This window comes from Galeopterus variegatus, unplaced genomic scaffold (genome assembly GCF_000696425.1).
Source record: "Galeopterus variegatus unplaced genomic scaffold, G_variegatus-3.0.2 Scaffold233, whole genome shotgun sequence".
NCBI lineage: Eukaryota > Metazoa > Chordata > Mammalia > Dermoptera > Cynocephalidae > Galeopterus > Galeopterus variegatus.
The window spans coordinates 718,445-738,648 of record NW_007726344.1 but is presented as its reverse complement, the minus strand read 5'-3'; the positions used below and the strand labels follow the sequence as shown (position 1 = coordinate 738,648).

Genomic DNA, 20,204 nt, shown 5'->3' with positions numbered 1-20,204 from the left:
CCCTCCACTCTCCCCCACACTCCCACACCCCACCCCCATCCCTGCCACCTACCTTGGTGCTTCCCCGTGTGGCCACTCATAGCGTGGCGTGCCCCCTCCTCTTGGAAACGGAGTAACAAACTATCTTTTCAGAGGCCGTGGTCTCCTGATGTGTTGGCCTGACTACACCAGAGTAACAACAAGACCTATTAAAACGCTGCCGTTCTTCCAGCGTGGAGAAAAGAGACCGTGTCCGGAACGAAGTCCTCCGGACTTCCCCGGTGACCCCACACCCTTCGCGGCCCCAACACCGAGGGTGTGGAGTCCCCCGACCCTCAGTCGCCCCTGCCTTCCCCGCCCCTTGATCGAAGCCTCCGGCCGGGATGGCGGTACGCGGGTCCCGCACGCGACCAGGCAAAGCCAGGGGCAGTTGGCAGATCGCGGGCGGCCGCCGCAGGACCGCCCCATGACCAGGTTCCCTTTGCCCAGGACTCCGCGGAGCTGCAAAGCCTGCACCCGAAAGTACCGTGGGTTTCTGGAAAAAGTGGGCTCGTCCGGGATTTGAACCCGGGACCTCTCGCACCCAAAGCGAGAATCATACCCCTAGACCAACGAGCCACCACGCGAGCTGATCTCGGAGGTCTGTCCTTGGAGACCTGCACCTGCCGCTCCGCCCCGCCCCGGGACCTGCGGTTGTCCAGGCCCCCTGGTCCCGTCTGGAGGGCGTTCAGGGGGAGGTTTCGATTTCGATAGCCGGAAGCCAACAGGGAGTGTGTGGGGGGACGTGCAGCGTCACCAGGACCCTGCATCCTGCCCCCGCCTCCCCCAGGGCCGGCCAGCCCCGCAGCGCTGGCTCCAGAGGCCGCAGCAACGAGAGGAGGACCAGGGACTCCGGGCTGCCGCCCACGGGGAGGAGAGGGAGAGTCTGTGTGGCCTGGGTGAGTGCGGGGGTCTCTTGTGGTGGACCCCAGCCCAGAAACTCTATCCAACTTGGGTCCCAAGCCCAGGACCCTGAGAACGAGACTCTGGCGCCTCCAGCCGACCAGCCCGGGAAGGGATCCGGGGTCCCTCACAGACCCTGAGGCTCCTGTCCTCAGACAAGCCCCCTGTAGGCCTGGGCTTGGCCCAGAAGACCCGCGCAGCTCTGGAATACCCCATACAGAGGTCACGGCAGAGGTCAGGATTCGTTTTTCCCGCCAAACGGGAGGCTGTACGAACGCTCCAAACTTTTCTCCCCTCTTCCACAGGCAAAGGATCCAGCCTCTCACTGGAGTCCGGGGAAGGAGAAAAGTCTCCCTGGCTTGTCCCTGCGGCCCGCCCTAAAGTGGGCTGAGAGTTTGAAAATGAGGGACCGTCCGCGATTTGACTCCGGAACCTCTCACACCCTAAGCGAGGATCACACCGAGTTCCTCCCTGGTCATCTCTAGTGACCTCCATCCCCACGCCCTTGACCCGACTTTCCCGCTCGCCGGAGCTGCAAGGGCCACACAGACCCATAGACGGACAGCAGCGTGTCTAGGATCTAGGACCCATCCCCACCAATTGTAGGACATCGAAGTCCAGGAGAACTCCAGCTAGCTTCTAGAGAAGGTATCATCGTGGATGCCCGGCTAGCTCAGTCGGTAGAGCATGAGACTCTTAATCTCAGGGTCGTGGGTTCGAGCCCCACGTTGGGCGCAAGTTTTGCCCGAACCCAGCAGACTGGGGAGATTGTTCCCGGTTTACCAAGACCGACACGACACGACACGACACGACACACTCCTGCAACCAACCGACCTCAAAATCTGTCTCAAGCCGGTTGTTTTCGTTTCGTTATTGTTTATATATAAATGATTTTTTAAGTTGAAATTTACATAAAATTACATATGCATAAAAGTTCCAGATATAGTACACACAGCGCCCTCTCTGCAGGATGCTCGACCTGAGGGGGGGGGGGTCCCCTTTTAGGGACCCCCTTGAAAGTCCCGCGATCAGGGCAGTAGCTAACGAGGCCAGGTCAAGGAGCACCGCCGACGTAGGGCGTGAACCCACCACCGATGAGGTTGAATCTCAGCACCGCCGAATGAGCGAGAGGGACAATAGACGACTGGACGTGGATTTTCAGCTAAAGGTGGACCTTCCCTCACTATGGCCCCGAGCAGGGACCCACATTGGACCCTCGTCTGTATTCGGGGGGTTCTTCCCCGTGCCCCAGGCCCCTCGCCTCCCACAACACTGTGTGTCCCAACCCCTCTCCCCTTTCTAAAGTACAAAGAAAATTGGAAACCGTGGGCTACTCTGAGTAGAGGTTAGTTGTCTCCGCTAACGTGAGAAGAAAGGGGGATGGGTTCCCTCCTGGGGATGGGTGGGGGGGCTGGAAGGGTTAGCGACGTCGGCCCCTGAGGCTCCGCATCCTTTGAGTCGCGATGTTGCGTAGTCCGGGTACCCGGGTTTCCAGGGGTCCATTCCTCCAGGTGCCCCTGCAGCTCTGGCACCCAGCCACTCTCGGTCCTGGCTCCAAGCCAGGCTTCCACCGAGGTCAAGGGTTAGGATCCCTCTACTGACCGCCAAAAAGAGAAAAAAGCAAAAAAGAAAACCGAGGCTTCCATACCCTGGGGCTGCGGGTGGGGAGGCCAGGTCCCCCTTGGTGTCTGGGTGGAGGCACCATCCTCCTCCAAAAAAGACTGTATTAGTCAGGTTCTTCAGAGAAACAGAACCAATAGGGAGGTGGGGATAGTGATAGAAATAGAAATATTGACAGAGATTTATTTTAAGGAATTGGCTCACATGATTGTGAGGACCGGGAAGTCTGAAATCTGCAAGGGATGCTGGCAGGTCAGAAATTCCAGCAGAGGGCTGGCCATTAGCTCAGTTAGTTAGAGCACAGCCTTATAACCCCAAGGTCATGGATTGCTATACTGGCCAGCTGGAAAAAAAAAAAAAAAAAAAAAAAAATTCCAGCAGGAGTAGATGTTGCAGTCTTGAGTACAAAGACAGTCCAAAAGCAGAATTCCTTCCTCGTCAGGGGAACCTCAGTGTTCTCTTAGGGCCTTCAACAGATTGGATGAGACCCACCCACATTGTGGAGGGTGATCTGCTTTACTCAAGTCTACTGATTTAAATATTAATCACATCTCTAAAAATACCTTCACAGCAACATCTAGACTGCTGGACCAATATGATGTTCTTTGGAATGCTCAGATAGTTTAAGTTCTTTCTGACTATATCCGTCAGGTGACTTAATATAGCTCTGGGAGTGCCTTGTTGTCCACTCCATCTGTCCAGCAGTAGTGGCGCTGAACGAAAACTACAGTGCTCCCGATCCTCCTTCCCGATGGGTATTAAAACGTAGCAAGTCAGTAGCCACTTGCTACATACAATACTGTGTTAATCTGCTCCAGAAAAGATACCACATTTATCACAGCAGCTGCCCTGGGGCTACTTGGTTAAGTCTGTGATAGTCCACTGTCCTTTGCTATAATCCATTTTTTCTGGGTGGAGGGAGGTGGGGTAGGCAGGGGCCAGACTGGCAAATTAAATGGGCATATGTTGGGAGCCACCGCCCCTGAATCCTTTGAGTTTCTTGAGGTTGGTATCAATCTCTGCCCTTCTCTCTTCACCCCCGGAACTCCATATGGTTTTTTTGTTTTTGTTTTTGTTTTTTAATTTATTTTTATTAGCATATTAATTGTTACAAATCATACTTATTCTTTATGCCCCTTATCCAATCTCTACCCTTCCCCCTCCCCTTTTCCCTCCCCTTTCCCCTTCCCACTTCTCCCTCCCCTCCCCCTCCCCCTCTAATAACCATAGATTTGTTCTCTCCATCTGACATATTAACTGTTCCTCTGTTTGTTGGTTTGCTGCCTAGATAATCTGTCCCCAGCACTGAGACAGGTGTAATCAAGTCCTCCCAAATTATCATAAATCAGATGCTTCTTGTATTAGTCCGTTTATTTTACTTATAACAGAATACATGGAACTGCGTGATTTTTAAAGAAAACGACGTTTATTGCTTACAGTTTTTGAGGCTAAGTCCAAAGTCCATCTGGGGGTGGCGACAGTGACCCAGGGGTCTCACATTGCAAGACGGTGGAAGGAGAGAGAGCAGAGCGAGAAAGACAGACGTTCTTCTTTTAAAGCCCTCACAACCACGCCCCTGACCACCGTTTTTAATCCACTCACTACTGCACGGTCCTACAACCCAACACCTCTTCAAGGCCCCACCTTACAATCACCATAATAGAATTTCCCACCCTCTTAACAGTCACCATCGGGGCTAAGTTTCTAACACATAAAACTTGGTGGATACAATTCAAGCTTGTTTTAGTTTTGGGGGACATAATTCAATCCACTACACTTCTATTAGTCTAGTGTGTGAAGCTTCTAATTTTACTCTGCACCGTGCCTTGTAGTTTGGGAAATTTTTACCCCGAGGATGAAGTCATGTATGGATTTTTTTTTAAAGGAAACTTTATTATGGACACTTTCAAAGATGCAGTGAAGCAGAGAAAATAGTATAATGCCTCATGTCCCCCAACTTAACGCCATTATTAACTTAAAGCTCCTTTCATCTACACCTCCATCCTGCTGGTGATTTTAAAGCAAACCCATTGTCTTGTTATAACACCAAGGTCAAGTGTTCGGATCCCCATACCACCCTCCACCAAAATAATAATAATAATAATAATAATAATAATAATAACAATAATAATAAAGGCAAACCAGTTGTCCTGCAATTTAATCTCTTAATAATTCTGTGTGTTCATAAAAGATAAGGATTTTTGAAAATATATGTAGCCACAATACAATGAAGACACCTAGAAAAATGAACAATTTTTTAAATATCATGAAATAGAATAAATCGTTCTTTAAAAAGTTCGAAAGATTCACCCACTCTTTGCTGAAAACTAAAAACATGCACCTTTGTCTGAAAATGAATACTGACTTTTAATAGGGACTTATCAGTACACTTCGAGCATGGTGCATGCATAGATACATCCTACATTCCCCTCCCTCTCTGCAGAGTGCCTAAAATTCCACCTCCCGTACCCCGGGTGGGACTCGAACCCACAATCCCTGGCTTAGGAGGCCAATGCCTTATCCATTAGGCCACCGGGGCGGATAAGTGAGAGTCCGCGCTCGTCTTAGACCAGTTTCTCAGTCACCTCGCCGTGGTTACCATCCCCCTCCCCAGAGCCCCGGTCCCCATCCTGGCTTTGCTGACCCCTCGATGTGTCACATCTCGCCCGTTCCTGAGCATCCTTAGGACCGCGAGGAGACGGCACAGGTGCAGATGGAGCTGAAAGAGACTGTCGTCCTGGCTTGTCTGGTTGGCCTAGAGGTAACGATTCTCGCTTACGATGTGACAAGTCCAGGGTTCAATTCCTACGTGATTCCTTTACAGAATCCTGGATACTGGGCTAACTACAGCGAGAGGCGTGAGTGACTGCGTATATGGGAAAGGGGTGCAGTGCACATCGCGTGCTCTGCAGTGGTCCTCGTCCCTCGTCCTCCCCTGTTGTCGGAGTGCTTGCCTCCAGTTGCAATGCTCTGCAGCCTCTGCCCTAATCGAGGATTCTCCACTCTGCGCCCTGATTATTCCCCTCACCGGAATTCCTTGGTGAGAACTCGGGTTCAGCAGGTAGAGACCTTTTCTCCCGGTAAAATATCAATCCTGGATATACTCTTTCCATTTAAAATGTTAGATATACATTTACACTAGAGTTAAGGATACACTCTCATTGCAAAAACTTTAAATAATCTATTAGATTTTATTTTACAAAACTGGATATATATACAGGCGGCCCTCCGTATCCGTGGGTTCCGCATCCGTACATTCCACCAACCACAAATCGAAAATATTCCGGGGGAGAAATGGATGGTTGCGTCTGTACTAAACATGTACAGACTTTTCTTCTCGTCATTATTCCCTCAGCAATACACTATAACAACTATTTACTTTTTATTTATTTATTTTTATTTTTGTTCTTTTATAACAACTATTTATATAGCAGATACATTGCATTAGGTATTATAAGTAATCTAGACATGATTTAAAGTATACAGGAGGATGCGTGTAGGTTATATAAAAACACTACATCATTTTATATCAGGAACTTGAGCATACAAGGAGTTTGCTCTCCGCGGGGGTCGAGGAACCAATCCCCCCCAGAGACCGAGGGACGACTGTACATAAACAAAACTTGCCATTTTAACCATTTTCAAGTGTACAACTGAGTGGCATTAATTACATTCACAATATTGTGCAACTATCACTATTTTCAAAATTTCTCATCGCAATCATCTATTAAATTTTAAAATGCACGTCATTTGACCCCCTTGGGGCGACTCCCCACCCCGTCCCACGTAATCCCAACCCCCTGTCTATCACGGTTTTCATCACCTGAACTCTAGTGTGACCAGTTGCCTCTGCGATCCTGGGCTCGCGGGCCCGGCCTCAGGTTGCGCAGTCTGCCCATGTCCGGCCAGCGTCGGTCCTGCACTGCCCTCGAGCCGCCTCAGCTGCAGTAGTGGCGCTGGGTGCCGAGCCGCGCGATTGCACGGCGCGGGGCGGCGTCCGAGCGGTCTCTACGCACTGCGGGGCGAACGGATGGCGCAGCCCGAGTGCCCTAGGCCTGCGTAGGGTGCAGTCCCCAGAGAAGACAAAATTTTAAAACGAAATTGTGGAAAAGAACTCCAGCGACCACGAAGGGACTCGAACCCTCAATCTTCTGATCCGGAATCAGACGCCTTATCCATTAGGCCACGCGGCCCCGCAGCAGCGAGCTCTCTAGCTTTTCTCATAAAACCTCTGCGGAGTCTGCGCGGTGTGCATTGATGTGCATGTTTAGTAAGAGGATCCCGCCCCTCGGACGGGCACGTGGGCGGAGCTCCGGGAGGGGCCGCGGGGCGGGGCGGGGCCGAACGGGCGACGCGGGCTGCGCCTGCGCATTGGCCCCCTGGCGGGCACCCCTATCAAACTTCTTCCCCCACGTGCCGCCTGGTGCCCTGGGGCAGGCTGCTAGCTGCGCCCCCGCCACGGCGCTTGCCCGTCGCTTCCCGGTGAACCTGCGATGGTCTGTTCCAGAGTCTCCCGGCGCCCGGCTCGACTCTGACGACTGGAAGGAGAGGCCGCCTCTCCCGCACTTGCGTGACCCCCGGCGCGGGGCCCGGTGGGGATGCGCGTGCACCGCGACGCTTATGGGAGAGGCACGTGGCTCCGGGCGGCCCCTTCCCAGGGCTGCTTCTCCCTGGGGCGCTCCCAGCACACCCAGCCCCGCCAGCCCACGGTGGGTTGCTTAGTCCTGGAGGCTGGGTCTCTGGCTCCCAGGGGCACAACTGTGACCTTGTGAAGAGCCAGCTGCTTCACATACGTTATCCCACTTACTTCACGCGTCCCTGAGAGCAGGCACTGTTCCCAGCGCAGCGACCGTCCACACACGTTTATTACACGCCAGCTAAGCGCCAACCCCCGCACTGCCTGCCCCGCCTCCAGGCGAGGAACCCGCAGTGCATGGGGTCGGCGGTGGCGCTGGGAGCGGCCGCCCACATCTCAGCACACCCCGGGCGGCCGCCGGCGCCTCAGGCCCGCAGGCAGAGCCGGCGCCTGAGCGAGCTGCGGATCTCCAGGCAGGCCTTGCGGAGCTGGTCGCAGTCAGGGCCCAGCACGTCCAGCTCACACACCCGCCTGTTGACCTGGGAGGACCACGCTCTGTCAGCCTGTGCCCAGGACGCCAGGCCCTGTGGGGCTCGGCCTGGCACCCACCGGCGGCCCTGGCCTGGGGTATTGCAAGGCCTGAAATTTCATGTGCTGCCTTGACGTCTTTGAGCCTCACAGGAGGGCCCCGAAGGCCTAACGCGGGTTCCCCTGCTCTCACCAGCTATGTCCCCCACCCAGTGCGAAAGGCTCCCCACCCCCATAGTGCCCCTATCCCCAGACTAGCTGCAGGCCACCCGGTCCTCAACCTAACAGCTTCAGTTCCCTGCCAGCCTGCGAGATTATTCAAACAAACCAAGCACATCCTCCTGCGGGCACCAGGGGGGTGGGGGGGGGGATCTCACCATCTTGTCACTGCACACCCTGCTTCCCACTGGCGCTGCTGGTTCACTCTGCTCCCAAGTGTGACCCCCATGCGGCCCCCCTGCATGGTGTGCAGTGTCCTTCTCCCCGGAACTTTAGTTAGTATATGTGACTAATAACTTCTGACCATATCATCTGTCCAGTGTCAGATGTCATGCGCAAGGCCACCTGGCACCAGTGAGGCAGGGGATCCCTCCTTCATTGGCGGGGTTAATGGGAGCTGGTCAGCGCACCAGGGCTGGGGAGAAGGACAAATACAGTCCCTCTCCCTTTGTCACCCAACCCCACCCCAACGCACCTCAGTCAGCAGCTCCAGGAGGTCTTGCCCGGGATCGGCTCTGAGGACCTCCACCAGCGTCTGAATAAAGTCTGAGCCCTTTTCATCCCGATAGGCCACACAGCCTAGGTCAGGAAACCAGAGCCAGAGCGTCACATCTTTGATGAAAGTTGGGGGCAGGAAGCAGACAGGAGCCAGGGGTCAGGCAAGAGAACAGGGCAGTGATCAGGGACTTCTTGCATCTGGAACAAGTTGCTGCTCAATATTTGCAGAGTGAACATAGGAGTAGATTCAATATTGAATATTTACTGTGGACCTAACATGTGCCAGGCATTGGGCAGGGCACTGTGGCAAACATCTATCCTGCCCTTGTGGAATCTACAGCCTGGAGAAACACAGCACTTAATATGTTCTCACATCATTACTATCGTAAATAATAAACCACGGAAGGAAGATGGCTTAACAGCAATGGGGCTGGTGCCTCTGTGCCCCAACTCTAAGCCCTGGCTGCCCCTAAGACCACTCCAGATCCTAGACCAGGGAGCTGGACCCTGTGCAACCACGGGCTTTTTGATGGCTGGTCTTCTTACCCTCGGTGGCTGCATAGACGGACAGGATGTCTGCTTGATCAGAGCTCCCTGGAGTGGGGCTCCCGGAGGAGCTGCCTGCAGGAGGAGTCAATTCCATTTACCAGTATCCTGGGACTCCCCCACCTCCACAGTCTCTCCATCTCTGGCTCAAGGGCAGCACAGGGCCATGGAAAGAGTACAGGGCAGGCAAGACAAGGGAGTTCAAAGGTCATCCCTGCCACTTACCGGCTGTGTGACCTCAGAAAAGCTATTTCACCTTGCTGACTCCAGGATTGTTGGGAGGCTCAAACAGGGAAGAAGCCCTTGCTTCCCAAAGGCTCTTGCAGTTTAGGAAGACTTTTCCTGCCCATTGTCTTGGCAAAGAGAGGACAGAAGTGGCGGCAGACGTCTAGCCCTTGAAATGCTCTCTGGACAGTTCCTAGCACTAGCCCTGCCCAAGCCCGGGCTCTGAAAGGAGAGCAGCACCCACCTGGGGCATCAGCATAGATCTGGAGGATGTCTGCATGGGAAGGGATGGTTGCAGGTGCCCGCAGCCAGCACCAGTACCAGGGTAGAGCTGTGAGCCCCACGCCAGTGTCCCTGTTCCCTGGGGAAGGAGGGGAGAGGCAGATACCTTCACTCGGTGGATACCTGGGGGTGCCTCCAGGGTCCAGTCCCCGTGCAAACAGTGGGGTCAAGGCAAGAGCCCCCCACCCCAACCCCTGAGCTCTGGGGCAGGCCAAATGACAAGTGCCAAGGGTTAAGGGCTTGAGTTTGTGGACTTGACCTCTAGCGGAGGATGGGAGAGGGAGCAGGAAAGGGCAGGCGCTCGGGCTTCTTGGAGGAGGTAGGCAGTGAGTCCCGGGAGGCTGAGGGTGGCCGAGGAAAGCGAGGGCAGGAGGGGCAGGCTGGAGGCCGGGCAGCTCCGCTCACCCCCACGGCAGGCCTGAAGCAGGAAGATCTTGGGGCAGCCCCGCAACGCCTGGCAGCGGCTCAGCTCCCTCACCAGTGCCTCTGGCTGTGCCTCTTGGCCATCAGCACCTAGCAGCTGCCCCCGTGGCCCCCCATGGGCCATCAGGGCCACAAGGGCACAGCTCACAGGGCCCCTGCGGGTGTCCAGCTGCTCCCGGAACTGAGCCAACTCCTCCTGGAAAGCCTGGGGTAGGGACAAGGTTGAAACCTGGACCAAGACCACCTCCTCCCAGCCCCTGGCTGCCCTCCACAGGGCTGAGAAGTCTTCTCCAGACCCCTGCCCACTTAACCTCCTGCCAGTCTCAGGCCCAAGGGAGAAGCCCTTCTCTAACCCCCACTGCAAGGCCTGGCATAGCCTCACTGGTGGTAACATGGAGGTCCAGTGCGGGCTGATGGATGTCCAGGAAGGAAATTGAGACCCTTGCAGGTAAAGCTTTGAGCTGGAAGCAGAGAGGCAGCCAGCATGGGAGGAGAACAAAGGCAGGGAAGTAACTGGCCACTGCCTGCAGCAGGAAGGATGGAGGCTAGACGTGTGAGTGTGCTTCCTGCCCACGATCCATGAGAGGCCCAAGAGAGAGTCCTAAGACCCTGGGGACTCTCAGGAAGGGAGGGGGTACCCTCCCTTCAGAGCACCACCAGAAGTTCTGGGTTTACCCACCTGGGCTGTAGGGTCTGTCCTCAGGGTGGTCTCAAAGCCCAGGGCCTGACACAGGCCCCCCAGCACCTCCAGGTCGTACTGGGCCCCAGGCCGATCTTGGGTCACAGCCAAGAGGAGGGCAGCCCTGGCCCCAGACAGGTCATACTGAGCACTAAGGCTGGGTTCTGGCTGCAGAGAGGGTCAGGGGCATACGAATTATTCTGAGAGGATTCCCAGCTCCCCGCCGCCCCAACCTGGGTCTCCCTGAGCCTCCGTCCCACTTGCAACTGTGACCACATAATCGGACTCCAGGACTGTCCCCCTCACCTCAGGTCCCCTGGGCTCCACGCCCCCCAGGAACAGCGCTCCCCTCAAGGAACTCCGAAGGATTGGGCAGCGGGTGCCCCCTGTGGACTCCTCAGCCACCCTGCAGAAGAGCTGGGGAGTGTGGGGCCCGAGGACACCTCAGGGGCTGCTCCAAGGGGGAGGAGGGGTGCAACCCAAGCAGGCAGTCAGGACCCTGGGTCAGGAAAAGACTCCCCCAGGCTCATGGCCACTACAGTCCTTTGGGGTCACCTGCCAGGTCGGAGGGAGGATGGGGAGGGCAGGATAGATGTAAGCAAGACCTGAGCTCTAGTGCAGGCTCAAGGTCATGGACATGTCCCCAAGTAGACGGAGGCCATATCATTAACCCCCAACCCAGGGATCAGCGTGCACAGAGGTGGGGACACTCCCTACAGCAGGGCAGGGCCTGCCGGGGCATGCTCACCTGGTGAGCACTGCCTGGGGAGGGTGCCAGGCCTGGGAGAGCCATGGAGCAGAGCTAGGACCCATGCTCTGCACCTCCAGAGCCGCCCAGGGGCCACCCAACTGTCCAGTGAGACCTTCAGGCCAGAACCACTCCCAGCCCAGCTTCCAGAATCCCTCAGTCTAACGGGGCAGCCATGGCCCCGCAAAGGAAAAGGGGTGGCCAGAAGTGCAAGTGTGGCTGCAGGAGCACGGGAAAGAGCACTGCTGACTGCCACTGGCTTCAGGAGAGCCCAGCTCCCTGGGACTCCCCGCTGGGGCCCCCACCTCTGTCAGCAGCTGCAGCAGGGACCAGTGATGAGAGCGGCCACAGAGCTCTCCCAGGCAAGCGAGGAAGGCTCCGGGCTCCGGGGCAGCTGGATGGAGAAGCGGTGCTGGCCTGAGGCAAGGGCCCGGCTCCTGCCCACACTCCGCCCCTGCCTCACCACCCAGAACAGGGGGCCCTGCCAGCCTACTCACCCCCATGGCCAGCCGAGAGCAGCAGAAAGACTTTGGGGCAGCCCCGCAGAGCCCCACAGCAGCTCAGCTCCTGGACAAGCCGCTGTGGCTGCCTCAGCTGTCCGCTGGGGGCCACCAAGGCCACTAGGGCACAGCCCATAGGGCCCCCGCGGGCATCCAGGTACTCCCGGAACCAAGTCAGCTCTTCAAGGAAGCCCTAGGGGCAAGAGCGAAGGCCTGGCCTGAATCGGGCTGTTCCGTGTAGGGATAAGGGTGGGAGGTGGGGTAGGGGTGAGGTGAGGGTGGGTGCTGGGCTGGGGGTCATGGAGGGGACAGGTGTGAGCTCACCTGGACAGGGGACTCCCTCCTCTCACAGCTCTCAAAGCCCAGGGCTTGGAAAACGCCTCCCAGGGCAGCGACCATAGCAGTGGGCACCCCAGGGCTGCTGAGTATCAGGGCCACCCTTGGACCCTGTAGGCTGTACTTCCCCTGGGGAGACAAGGCCAGAGCTGGGCTGGGACACTGCTGGGAGTCAGGAGCCAGCTGCGCTGGGTGCTGCCTCCCGCTACCTTTCTCCCCAGGCTGTCTTGAGCGTCTGCCATCTGCGCGGCCACCCGCAGGGTCCCAGCCACCAGGAAGGCCATGGGGGCCAGACAGGGCTTCCTCCGAGCACAGAGCTCACTCCCTGGCCCTAGCTCCTGGTGCCCTGGGTCCCAACCCTTGCCCTCTCCACACGCCACCTCCTATCAGCTCTGTTTATGAGCTGAGCGGACTCTGCCCTGCTCCCCTGCAAACCCTGGGTCCCACTCCCCTGAACCTGTCCTCTCGCTCCAGGCAGTGACTTCCTGGCTGGCACTGACCTACCCCCACCTGAGCCAGGAACTTGTGCCCAATCCTATTCTTAGAACCTGGCCCAAGCTCCTATCTGATCTCGTTACAGCCGGGTGTCTCCCCTTGGAGCAGCCACCAGCACCAAAAAAAGTCCTTGTACTGTTCCCTCCACCTTGCCACCCCTCCCCGACATGCACACAGCTGTACAGAGCCCCCAAAGGTGGAAATTGCCACCTGGCATCAGAGGTCGCTTTATGTGGGAAGTGGGGACTGTCACAGTGACCATACGGTGGTGTGTGTTAAATGAGGGGCTGGCTGAGGAAGGGCCTGGGGGCAGAGGCTGGCACACACAGACCAGTTACTAAGGGACAGAAACTTCTTGTCTCTACCCACTCCCACTTCCCCTCAGGCAGGGCCACTGGAGGCCACCACCAGGTGAACAGGGAAGGTACAGCAGAATGGAAAGAGGAGTCATACTTCAGTGACCAGTGGCTCTGACCACACACCCACCAACTCTGTGCAGGCCCCAGCCTGGGGCCAGGCAGGGGAGAGGCAATGTCAAGAGCTGGGCAGGAACAAGGGCAGGGCCCGTTTTGAGTCAGCAGCCTTCTCCCCAGCAGGGACTCGAGCATGGGGCAGCCTCCAGTGCTGGAGACCTGGCGAGCAGCATGCGTGTAGCACCCCCAGCCACCGAGCAAGTCGGCCATCTCCGAGCCCCTCCCCTCCTTCCACCACTGCCAAAGGAGAGCAGCCTGGTGAAGATCCGTCCCGTGCGGCTGCCCATTCTCCTACTAGGGCAGGGAGGGTGCCCCCGGACCAGACTCCAGCTGACACAGGGGGAACGAGGGTCCCGGGGCTCATGGCTGCCCTTTGGGGCCAAGGTGGCCATACAGCACCATGTGCCACCAGGACTCCCAGGCTTGAAGAACAGGGATGTGAGTTCCAGGTTCCCACCCCCACAGCAGCTATGTAAAGAACAAAACAGCCCGGGGGCAGGTTTCCACATTTATTCAAACCCTCTTGAGGCCCAAGGGCTGAGCCTCTTCCAAGGGCTTGTGGTCCGTCCCTGTCAACACAAATCTGCAAACGATGCAGATGGGAAACACGGACTACAGTGCTGAGGAGTCAGCAGCAAAGTGCTGATGGAGTGCTAGTGTTAAGTACATGAGGCCGCGCCTCTGGAGGAGCGGGCAGCAGCCAGCGCCCCATTCCTGCTCTCTGGGGTGGGCCCCCTGTAGCTGGAGCACCACCACCCTCACCAGACGGGTGGGTGGGTGGCTCTCGGGGGCTGAGAGCAATGGCCGGGACAGAGTGGTCATAGCCTGCAAATGGGAGAGGTGGAGCCCCGGGGCCACGCCCAGGACCCAGACTCTACTAGGTGTAAGCCACTGTCCCTCCCCAAGTCCAGCAGCCCCCTGGGGGGGTGTCAAGGCCAGTCCTCCACCCCACTGGAAGGCACAGGTTGGCAGGGAAAAGGGCTTGGCCCGCAGACGCACACAGAAGGCAGGTGACAAAGAGCCACGGGAGCGAGGCTGAGGGGGCTTCTGGAAAGGGAACCTAGGCCCTGCCTGAGTCCTCAGCCACCCTGCTGCGCCGGCGCTACTGCTGGGCTGGGCTCCAGGAAACTGGAGGGGAAGACCGACCCATGCGCAGAAGGGAAAAGACGCGGCTGGAAGGAACTCCGTTCCCTTCAGTGGGGGCAGGTCCGCAGGGCAGGCGAGTTCTGAGTGTACGACGCGGAGGGGTGGAGAATCCCCAAGGTCGCGCGGCAGCCAGGCCTCACCGGAAGCGCGCACCTGGCTGCACGGCCTCGGGTCCAAGCCAGCCGCTCACCCCACGGGCTGGGCCATCTTGGCGTGCAGGCTCTGATGCGCGATGAGGTGGGCACGCTGCTTGAAGCTCTTGTCACACTCGCCACAGCCGAAGGGCCGCTCGCCAGTGTGCACGCGCCGGTGGTCCAGCAGGTAGGAGCGCAGCGAGAAGCTCTTGCCGCAGTCGCTGCAGCCGAAGGGCTTCTCGCCGGTGTGGATGCGCTGGTGGTCGGCCAGGTAGGCGCTGCGGCTGAAGCTCTTGCCGCACTCAGAGCACGAGAAAGGCTTCTCGCCCGTGTGCACGCCCTGGTGGCGCACCAGGTCCGAGGAACTGCGGAAGCTCTTGTCGCACTCGGGGCACTTGTGCGGCTTCTCGCCCGTGTGCGTGCGCTGGTGGCGCGCCAGGTCCGAGCCCCAGCGAAAGCGCTTCCCGCACTGGCCGCAGCTGTGTGGCTTCTCGGCCACCAGGTCCCGGAACTGGCGCCGGCGCGTGGGTGGCCGCCCCTGCCGCGCCCCGGCCACCCGGCCCAGGGCCGCACCCGGCCGGTTCTCACTCTCCCAGGCTTCAGCCTCCTCAGGGCTCCAGGACACGGTCACGTCGCCACACACCTGGCCTGGCAATGCCGTCACCCCCTCCTTCAGTTGCGACCTCTCGTTTTGGCTTCCAAATGCTGAACCTGCAAGGGGAGAGGAGGCAGCCTCTTCAGTCCCACTTGGTTCTGGGACCAGAGCTGAGGCCAGAAACAAACACGGCTCAGGGACCAGCTCTCTGGCTTTCCGGTTCAGCCAGGCCTGGGTTCACACAGCTTGAGCCTCAGTTTCCCCATCTATAAAATGCAGCTGATGATAATATTCCGCAGAAAAGCAGTTCCCAGTAAGCCTCAGGTGTCCAGGTAGGCTGATCCTGCCTGCAGAGGCACCTACTAATTATGGCCTGGGACAAGTTACCTAACCCATCTATGCCCTGCTTTCCAACTGGGACCCAGAGTCCCACTCTCTAAACACTGCCTATTCAAACTCTGAAATTTAAGTAAATTATCCAGACTCTCACTGTGGGAAACTGAGGAACCAAGTGCGTCGGGGTACTGTGGTTCCCTTATTACACAGGCTCTAGGTCCCCAAACTGAAGAACATACACAGGGAGGGACCCCAGCCCATCCCACTGGGTGGTGCGGATTAAATGAGATGAGCCCCACCAATGCTGAGAAGGGCGGGGACAACCACGCCTCACCAGAGTCCCAGCTCTGTCTCTTCAGTGTCCACTGGCCTCTCTGAGCTTCAGGTCCCTTGTTGTAAAATGAGGACAACACTTCTATGCACAGAGTTGTGAGAATCAAATGAGAAAAGGCCCTTAAGAGCACTCAGCGCGGGGCCGCACATCTTGGGCACTTGTCACATACACTCGTGCAGAGGCACAGAAAACTGAACAACAGTGCAAGAAAGGAATCGCGCAGGGCTCTCAGAGAGACCTGGGAAAGCCCGCTTTGCAACCGGGTAAGGATGGGTGGGAAGGAAGACTGAGGATTCCAGCAGGCTGGCGGGGGGGTTGGGGGGACCTGCCTGGACCCACCCTCTGCTGCTGGGATCCCATAGGTCCTGGCTACGCCCACTTACCCTGGGCGGTGTTCCGGGAGTTCTCCCGCTTTATGTCCCAGAAGAGATCCCTCTGAGAAGGGTCCAGGGAGCCCCATTCTTCCCGGGAGAAGTAGAAGGGAATGTCTCCTAATGCCATAGGTTCCTAGAATGAGCAAGAAGCCCCGGCTCAGGGATGGCTCACAGCCTCCCAGACAGCCTGCGGTGGATGGAAGAGGCCCTGATGAGAGGGCAAGGCCCATTCGACAGTGTCAGAAGTGCCAAGGGCCTTGGCGAGGACAAAGGAACAGGTAACTCACGTGGACCCCAGAGGCAAAGCAGGCATCTGTCATCTCTCTGGTACTCCACTCTTTAGGAAGAGCAGGATGCTGGGCTAAAGGAAAAAAACAGAGCCTCAGAGAGGCCAGCCCCGGCCTGGGCCTGAGACTCCACAGCCACCCCCTGCATGCGTACATGCACTTGCAGAGGCAGGCTGGGGCTCCATAGAACTGAAACACCCTGCCTGCTACCCTTGGGAACACCAGGAAGGAGCAAGGCCCTGCCTGGCCACTCTGCCACCTATGAGGACAGAGGCTTACTCACCACCATGGTTGTGCTGCTCCTGGGGTACAGGCGGCTGGCTCCATGCTCCCACCATGGCCTGGGATCTCTGGACTGCAGCCTCGGGTTCCACCTCCTCTGCAGGCACAGCCTGTGCAGGAACCACAACATGCTCATCAGCACCGAGACCAGACCCAGGAGACAGAGTTTAATCCTTGGGAGGGAGACACAGCACACGTCCCTCAGGATGCTGGGGTGTGGGGAAGGAGGTCAGTGGAGCCCCAGAAAAGTCCAGAGAGAATGTGACACCAGGCAGTGCTGTGTGTCCAAGGACACTCCCTGATCAATCATGAGGCAAGAACCAGCCCCCAAAGCCCAGAATCATAGCCACTGAGCACAGGAAAGTGGGGAGACCCTCCTGCCAAGAGCAGAACCCCACACCCTAGCTACTCATCAGCACCTTTCCAGATGCTTCCAGTGTCAAGGACCCAACACTGCACAAGAAAGCAGGTACCCCTGGACAGCTGTACTTTCTCACACCCCCTCTGGTGCCCTTATACATATCACTGTATCCTCAGGGCCTAGCCTGGAACAGAACACAAATAAACATTTACAGAAGCTCTGTGGGGCTAAAACCTCCTTTCTAGAACATGCCCACTTTGTTCCTACTTCTGCCCTTGAAGCCACCAAAAAGAAACTACATTTACTTTGGACAGTGCCTTTCAGAAAGGCAACATGTTGGGCCGGCCCGTGGCTCACTCGGGAGAGTGTGGTGCTGATAACACCAAGGCCCTGGGTTCGGATCCCATGTAGGGATGCCGGTTCGCTCACTGGCTGAGCGTGGTGCTGACAACACCAAGTTAAGGGTTAAGATCCCCTTACCGGTCATCTTTAAAAAAAAAAAAAAGAAAGGCAACATGTTATGTCGTGCTTGTGTGCACACTCCCTCAGGCTCTGCGTCTCCCCTACCCTCTGAAACTTGTCTCCAGCCCAGGTACCACCCTGGTGCCCCCTGACGTGGGAGGGGCCCCTCACCTGTGGCCAGGCGTTCACTGGCTGCTTCTGCAGGTCCTCCACCAAGGCCACAGCTTCCTCACCACTCCCCGGGTGCTGCTCGCGCACCCAGCTCTGGATCTCCCCAGGCAGCACAGTCAGGAACTGCTCTAGCACCAGCAGCTCCAGGATTTGCTCCTTGGTGTGCAGTTCAGGCCGCAGCCAGCGGCAGCAGAGCTCCCAGAGCTGGCTGAAGGCCTCGTGAGGCCCACCCACATCTCCATAGCAGAACTGCCGGAAGCGCTGGCGGCAAGCCTCAGAATCCCTGCTGTCCTCTTGCTGGGCAGATTCCTGCTCCCAGGAGGAGTCTTCCACCTTCACGATCAGAAGCCCTTCTCCCTCCCCAGGGGCCTGTTCTGGGGGGTCCAGGGGGGCTGCCATTCCCCTGGCCTAAGGCTCAGGGCTGGTCGGCCTCAACCCAGGCCCTGTAGCCTGCCCTTTCAGTCTCCCAGCGGGATCCCCTGTGGCAGCCAGGCCGGCATCTGGACACGCATCCCTGGGAAAAAAGTGAAGGAGCAGATTTTGGGGGCAGGGTGTGGAATACATGAGCATACACCAGCCTGAAAGGACATAAAGAGCTGCAGTATCCTCCCTTTCACGGCCCTGACGCCTTTTCTAGGCTCTTCTTTAATGCTTTGCTCACGTGACTGTCTCTTCTACTAATACAAGCCCACAACTCCTTATCCTCAATTCTGAAACCCAAAAGTAGGTTTTTCATGACTCATTTAACAGCAAAACCAAACCTCGCTCATTTGGTGGTAATACCACCTAACCTACTGAGACGAGCATATTTATAATTTCTGCTTATGCCACTTAATGTAAATGTTCACACGTTTTACAGCAGAAATATCAACATACGTGTTCAGCTCATAAAAATTTATACAGCTATATTTATGATGTGCTTTTCTGTATGTGCCTGATACTTCAGTAAGAAAACTCTGTGTTTGATTATTGAGTGTTGCCCCAGATGTTGCTGGAAGTGTTACTTGATATGCCATTTGTGCACTACGTTACCTTTCCCAAATTTGAAAACTTCTGAATTCCGAAACACATCTGGCCTAGGGGTGTCAGAGAAGGGCTCACAGACACCAACCAAAACCATTTATCAACAGGTATATATGAATGTATGTAACGATAGTTTTTAAAAGTATATTTTAAAATTTTCTTTAATTGGTTTTTTGTTTCAACGATAAAATAGAAACCATGGTAATAAAAAAGGAGAGGTACAGGAATGGGCTGCCCCGTTAGCTCTCTTGGGAGGGTGTGGACCTAGTAACACCAAAGTCACGGGTTCGGATCCCCGTACGGGCCAGCTGGAAAGAAGAAAAAAGGTGGGGGAGCGGGATTGAGGGATCTAGACAATACAGAAATACATAAAAGAGAAACCCTTTCTCACAGTTGCACCCTCCCCCCATTATCGTGCCAGATCTCCTCCTGTACTTTTACTGAAAATGTTATCCGTAGAAATGGGAAAAAAAAAAAAAGTGCTTGATGTGTCTTTACGTAAATGAGATCTTACTGCATGTGCTGTTTCGTAATTTGCTGTTTCCACCTAGCAGTGTTTCTTTATTAGCGCACTAGGAGCTTCCGCGGTACGGATGTGCTCGTTTCTTAGCCAATACCCGAGGGATGCGTTCGGGTTGTTTCCAATTCTTCTCTGCTACACACTAAGCACTTTATTGATTCTTCTACTCCTCACACGACCCCTTAAAGGTAGGCGCGCCATTCTCATCCGCCACTGACCGAGGAAGAGTCACCTCGGAAACGGCCAGGACTCACCAGGGTCGCTCGGCAGGACGCGGCAGGCGGGGACGCTGACCCGGCCGGAGCCAAACAAAGACCTGTAAGGACACAGCAAGAAGGTGGCCGTCAGCAAGCCAAGGAGGCTTCAGAAGAAAGCAAACCCTCCCAACACCTCGATCTTGGACTTCTGGCCTCCAGAACTGAGAAAATTAATGTCTGTTGTGTAAGCCATCAATCTGCAGTATTTTGTTATGCAAACTAATACAACCCTTGATACGAAATTACTATAAAAATGATAGAAAAGAGCAGCAAAACTTACCCATAGACAAAAAATAGACGCCAGAAAAGTGATGGCAACAGAAGAGAGATGAAAACTGTGACTACACATTCTGCCTCGGCATATAAAATCTTTTATTTTTCTTTTGTCATGCTTTTTATTTTATTTTATTTTTTATTTTAACTTCTCAATATACATTGTAGTTGATTTTCGTGTCCCTTTACCCATTCCTCTTCCTCCCCCCTCCCCCCCCCACCACATCACATCTGTTCACTTGTCTTAACAAGTTCAAGGAATTGTTGTGATTGTTGTGTCTTCCCCCCCCACACCCTTTATTTGTTTGTATATTTATTTATTTATTTATTTTTAGCTCCCACAAATAAGTGAGAACATGTGGTATTTCTCTTTCTGTGCCTGACTTGTTTCACTTAATATAATTTTCTCAGCATATAAAATCGTAATGAATTATCTCCATAAAAGACAAATGAAAATACAAATGTAGCAATTCAGGGAAGAGATGACAAGATCAGAGGAGGAGATAAGCAAAATCAAAGGAGACACACTCAGAAGGGAGTTTTAAAGATTTATTCCGGACGGGACCGCAGCAGCCAATTC

The 20,204-nt window shown here is 55.7% G+C and overlaps 2 protein-coding genes and 4 non-coding genes across 6 annotated transcripts; 1 reads left to right on the top strand and 5 right to left on the bottom strand.

Annotated features, from left to right (window-relative positions):
- Positions 1-525: 525 nt before the first annotated feature.
- On the bottom strand, positions 526-597 carry TRNAP-UGG. The gene has a single exon. It is a non-coding gene; the product is annotated as a tRNA-Pro (tRNA).
- A 986-nt stretch (positions 598-1,583) lies between these two features.
- TRNAK-CUU lies at positions 1,584-1,656 on the top strand. The gene has a single exon. It is a non-coding gene; the product is annotated as a tRNA-Lys (tRNA).
- A 3,351-nt stretch (positions 1,657-5,007) lies between these two features.
- Positions 5,008-5,080, bottom strand: TRNAR-CCU. The gene has a single exon. It is a non-coding gene; the product is annotated as a tRNA-Arg (tRNA).
- A 1,581-nt stretch (positions 5,081-6,661) lies between these two features.
- On the bottom strand, positions 6,662-6,734 carry TRNAR-CCG. Its single transcript has one exon. It is a non-coding gene; the product is annotated as a tRNA-Arg (tRNA).
- An 808-nt stretch (positions 6,735-7,542) lies between these two features.
- On the bottom strand, positions 7,543-12,385 carry CASP16 (caspase 16, apoptosis-related cysteine peptidase (putative)). The gene is made up of 11 exons (XM_008566317.1): positions 12,311-12,385; positions 12,090-12,230; positions 11,763-11,958; positions 11,571-11,659; positions 10,824-10,934; positions 10,518-10,685; positions 9,821-10,043; positions 9,378-9,494; positions 8,909-8,983; positions 8,340-8,443; positions 7,543-7,656 (listed from the first exon to the last, which is right to left on the bottom strand). Exons 1-11 carry the CDS (start codon positions 12,383-12,385, stop codon positions 7,543-7,545), a joined length of 1,413 nt encoding a protein of 470 aa, XP_008564539.1.
- Positions 12,386-13,564: 1,179 nt separating this feature from the next.
- Positions 13,565-17,983, bottom strand: ZNF213 (zinc finger protein 213). The gene is made up of 5 exons (XM_008566297.1): positions 17,552-17,983; positions 16,559-16,667; positions 16,276-16,349; positions 15,998-16,121; positions 13,565-15,060 (listed from the first exon to the last, which is right to left on the bottom strand). The coding sequence occupies exons 1-5, from the start codon at positions 17,948-17,950 to the stop codon at positions 14,402-14,404; spliced, it is 1,365 nt and encodes a 454-aa protein (XP_008564519.1). The 5' UTR covers positions 17,951-17,983; the 3' UTR covers positions 13,565-14,401.
- Positions 17,984-20,204: the final 2,221 nt, after the last annotated feature.

What these genes read in the sequence shown, in the direction of transcription:
- CASP16 (XM_008566317.1), bottom strand. Translation starts at nt 12,385, where the DNA reads ATGGCCTTCCTGGTGGCTGGGACCCTGCGGGTGGCCGCGCAGATGGCA. An exon ending in TGGAGCCCAGGGGACCTGAG is followed by an intron (nt 10,686 to 10,823) that starts GTGAGGGGGACA and finishes CCCTCTCTGCAG; the next exon opens with CCAGAACCCAGCCTTAGTGC. An exon ending in CGTCTATGCAGCCACCGAGG is followed by an intron (nt 8,444 to 8,908) that starts GTAAGAAGACCA and finishes TTCCTGACCTAG; the next exon opens with GCTGTGTGGCCTATCGGGAT.
- ZNF213 (XM_008566297.1), bottom strand. Translation starts at nt 17,950, where the DNA reads ATGGCAGCCCCCCTGGACCCCCCAGAACAGGCCCCTGGGGAGGGAGAA. An exon ending in GCTTTGCCTCTGGGGTCCAC is followed by an intron (nt 16,122 to 16,275) that starts GTGAGTTACCTG and finishes TGCTCATTCTAG; the next exon opens with GAACCTATGGCATTAGGAGA. An exon ending in CTCCCGGAACACCGCCCAGG is followed by an intron (nt 15,061 to 15,997) that starts GTAAGTGGGCGT and finishes CTCCCCTTGCAG; the next exon opens with GTTCAGCATTTGGAAGCCAA.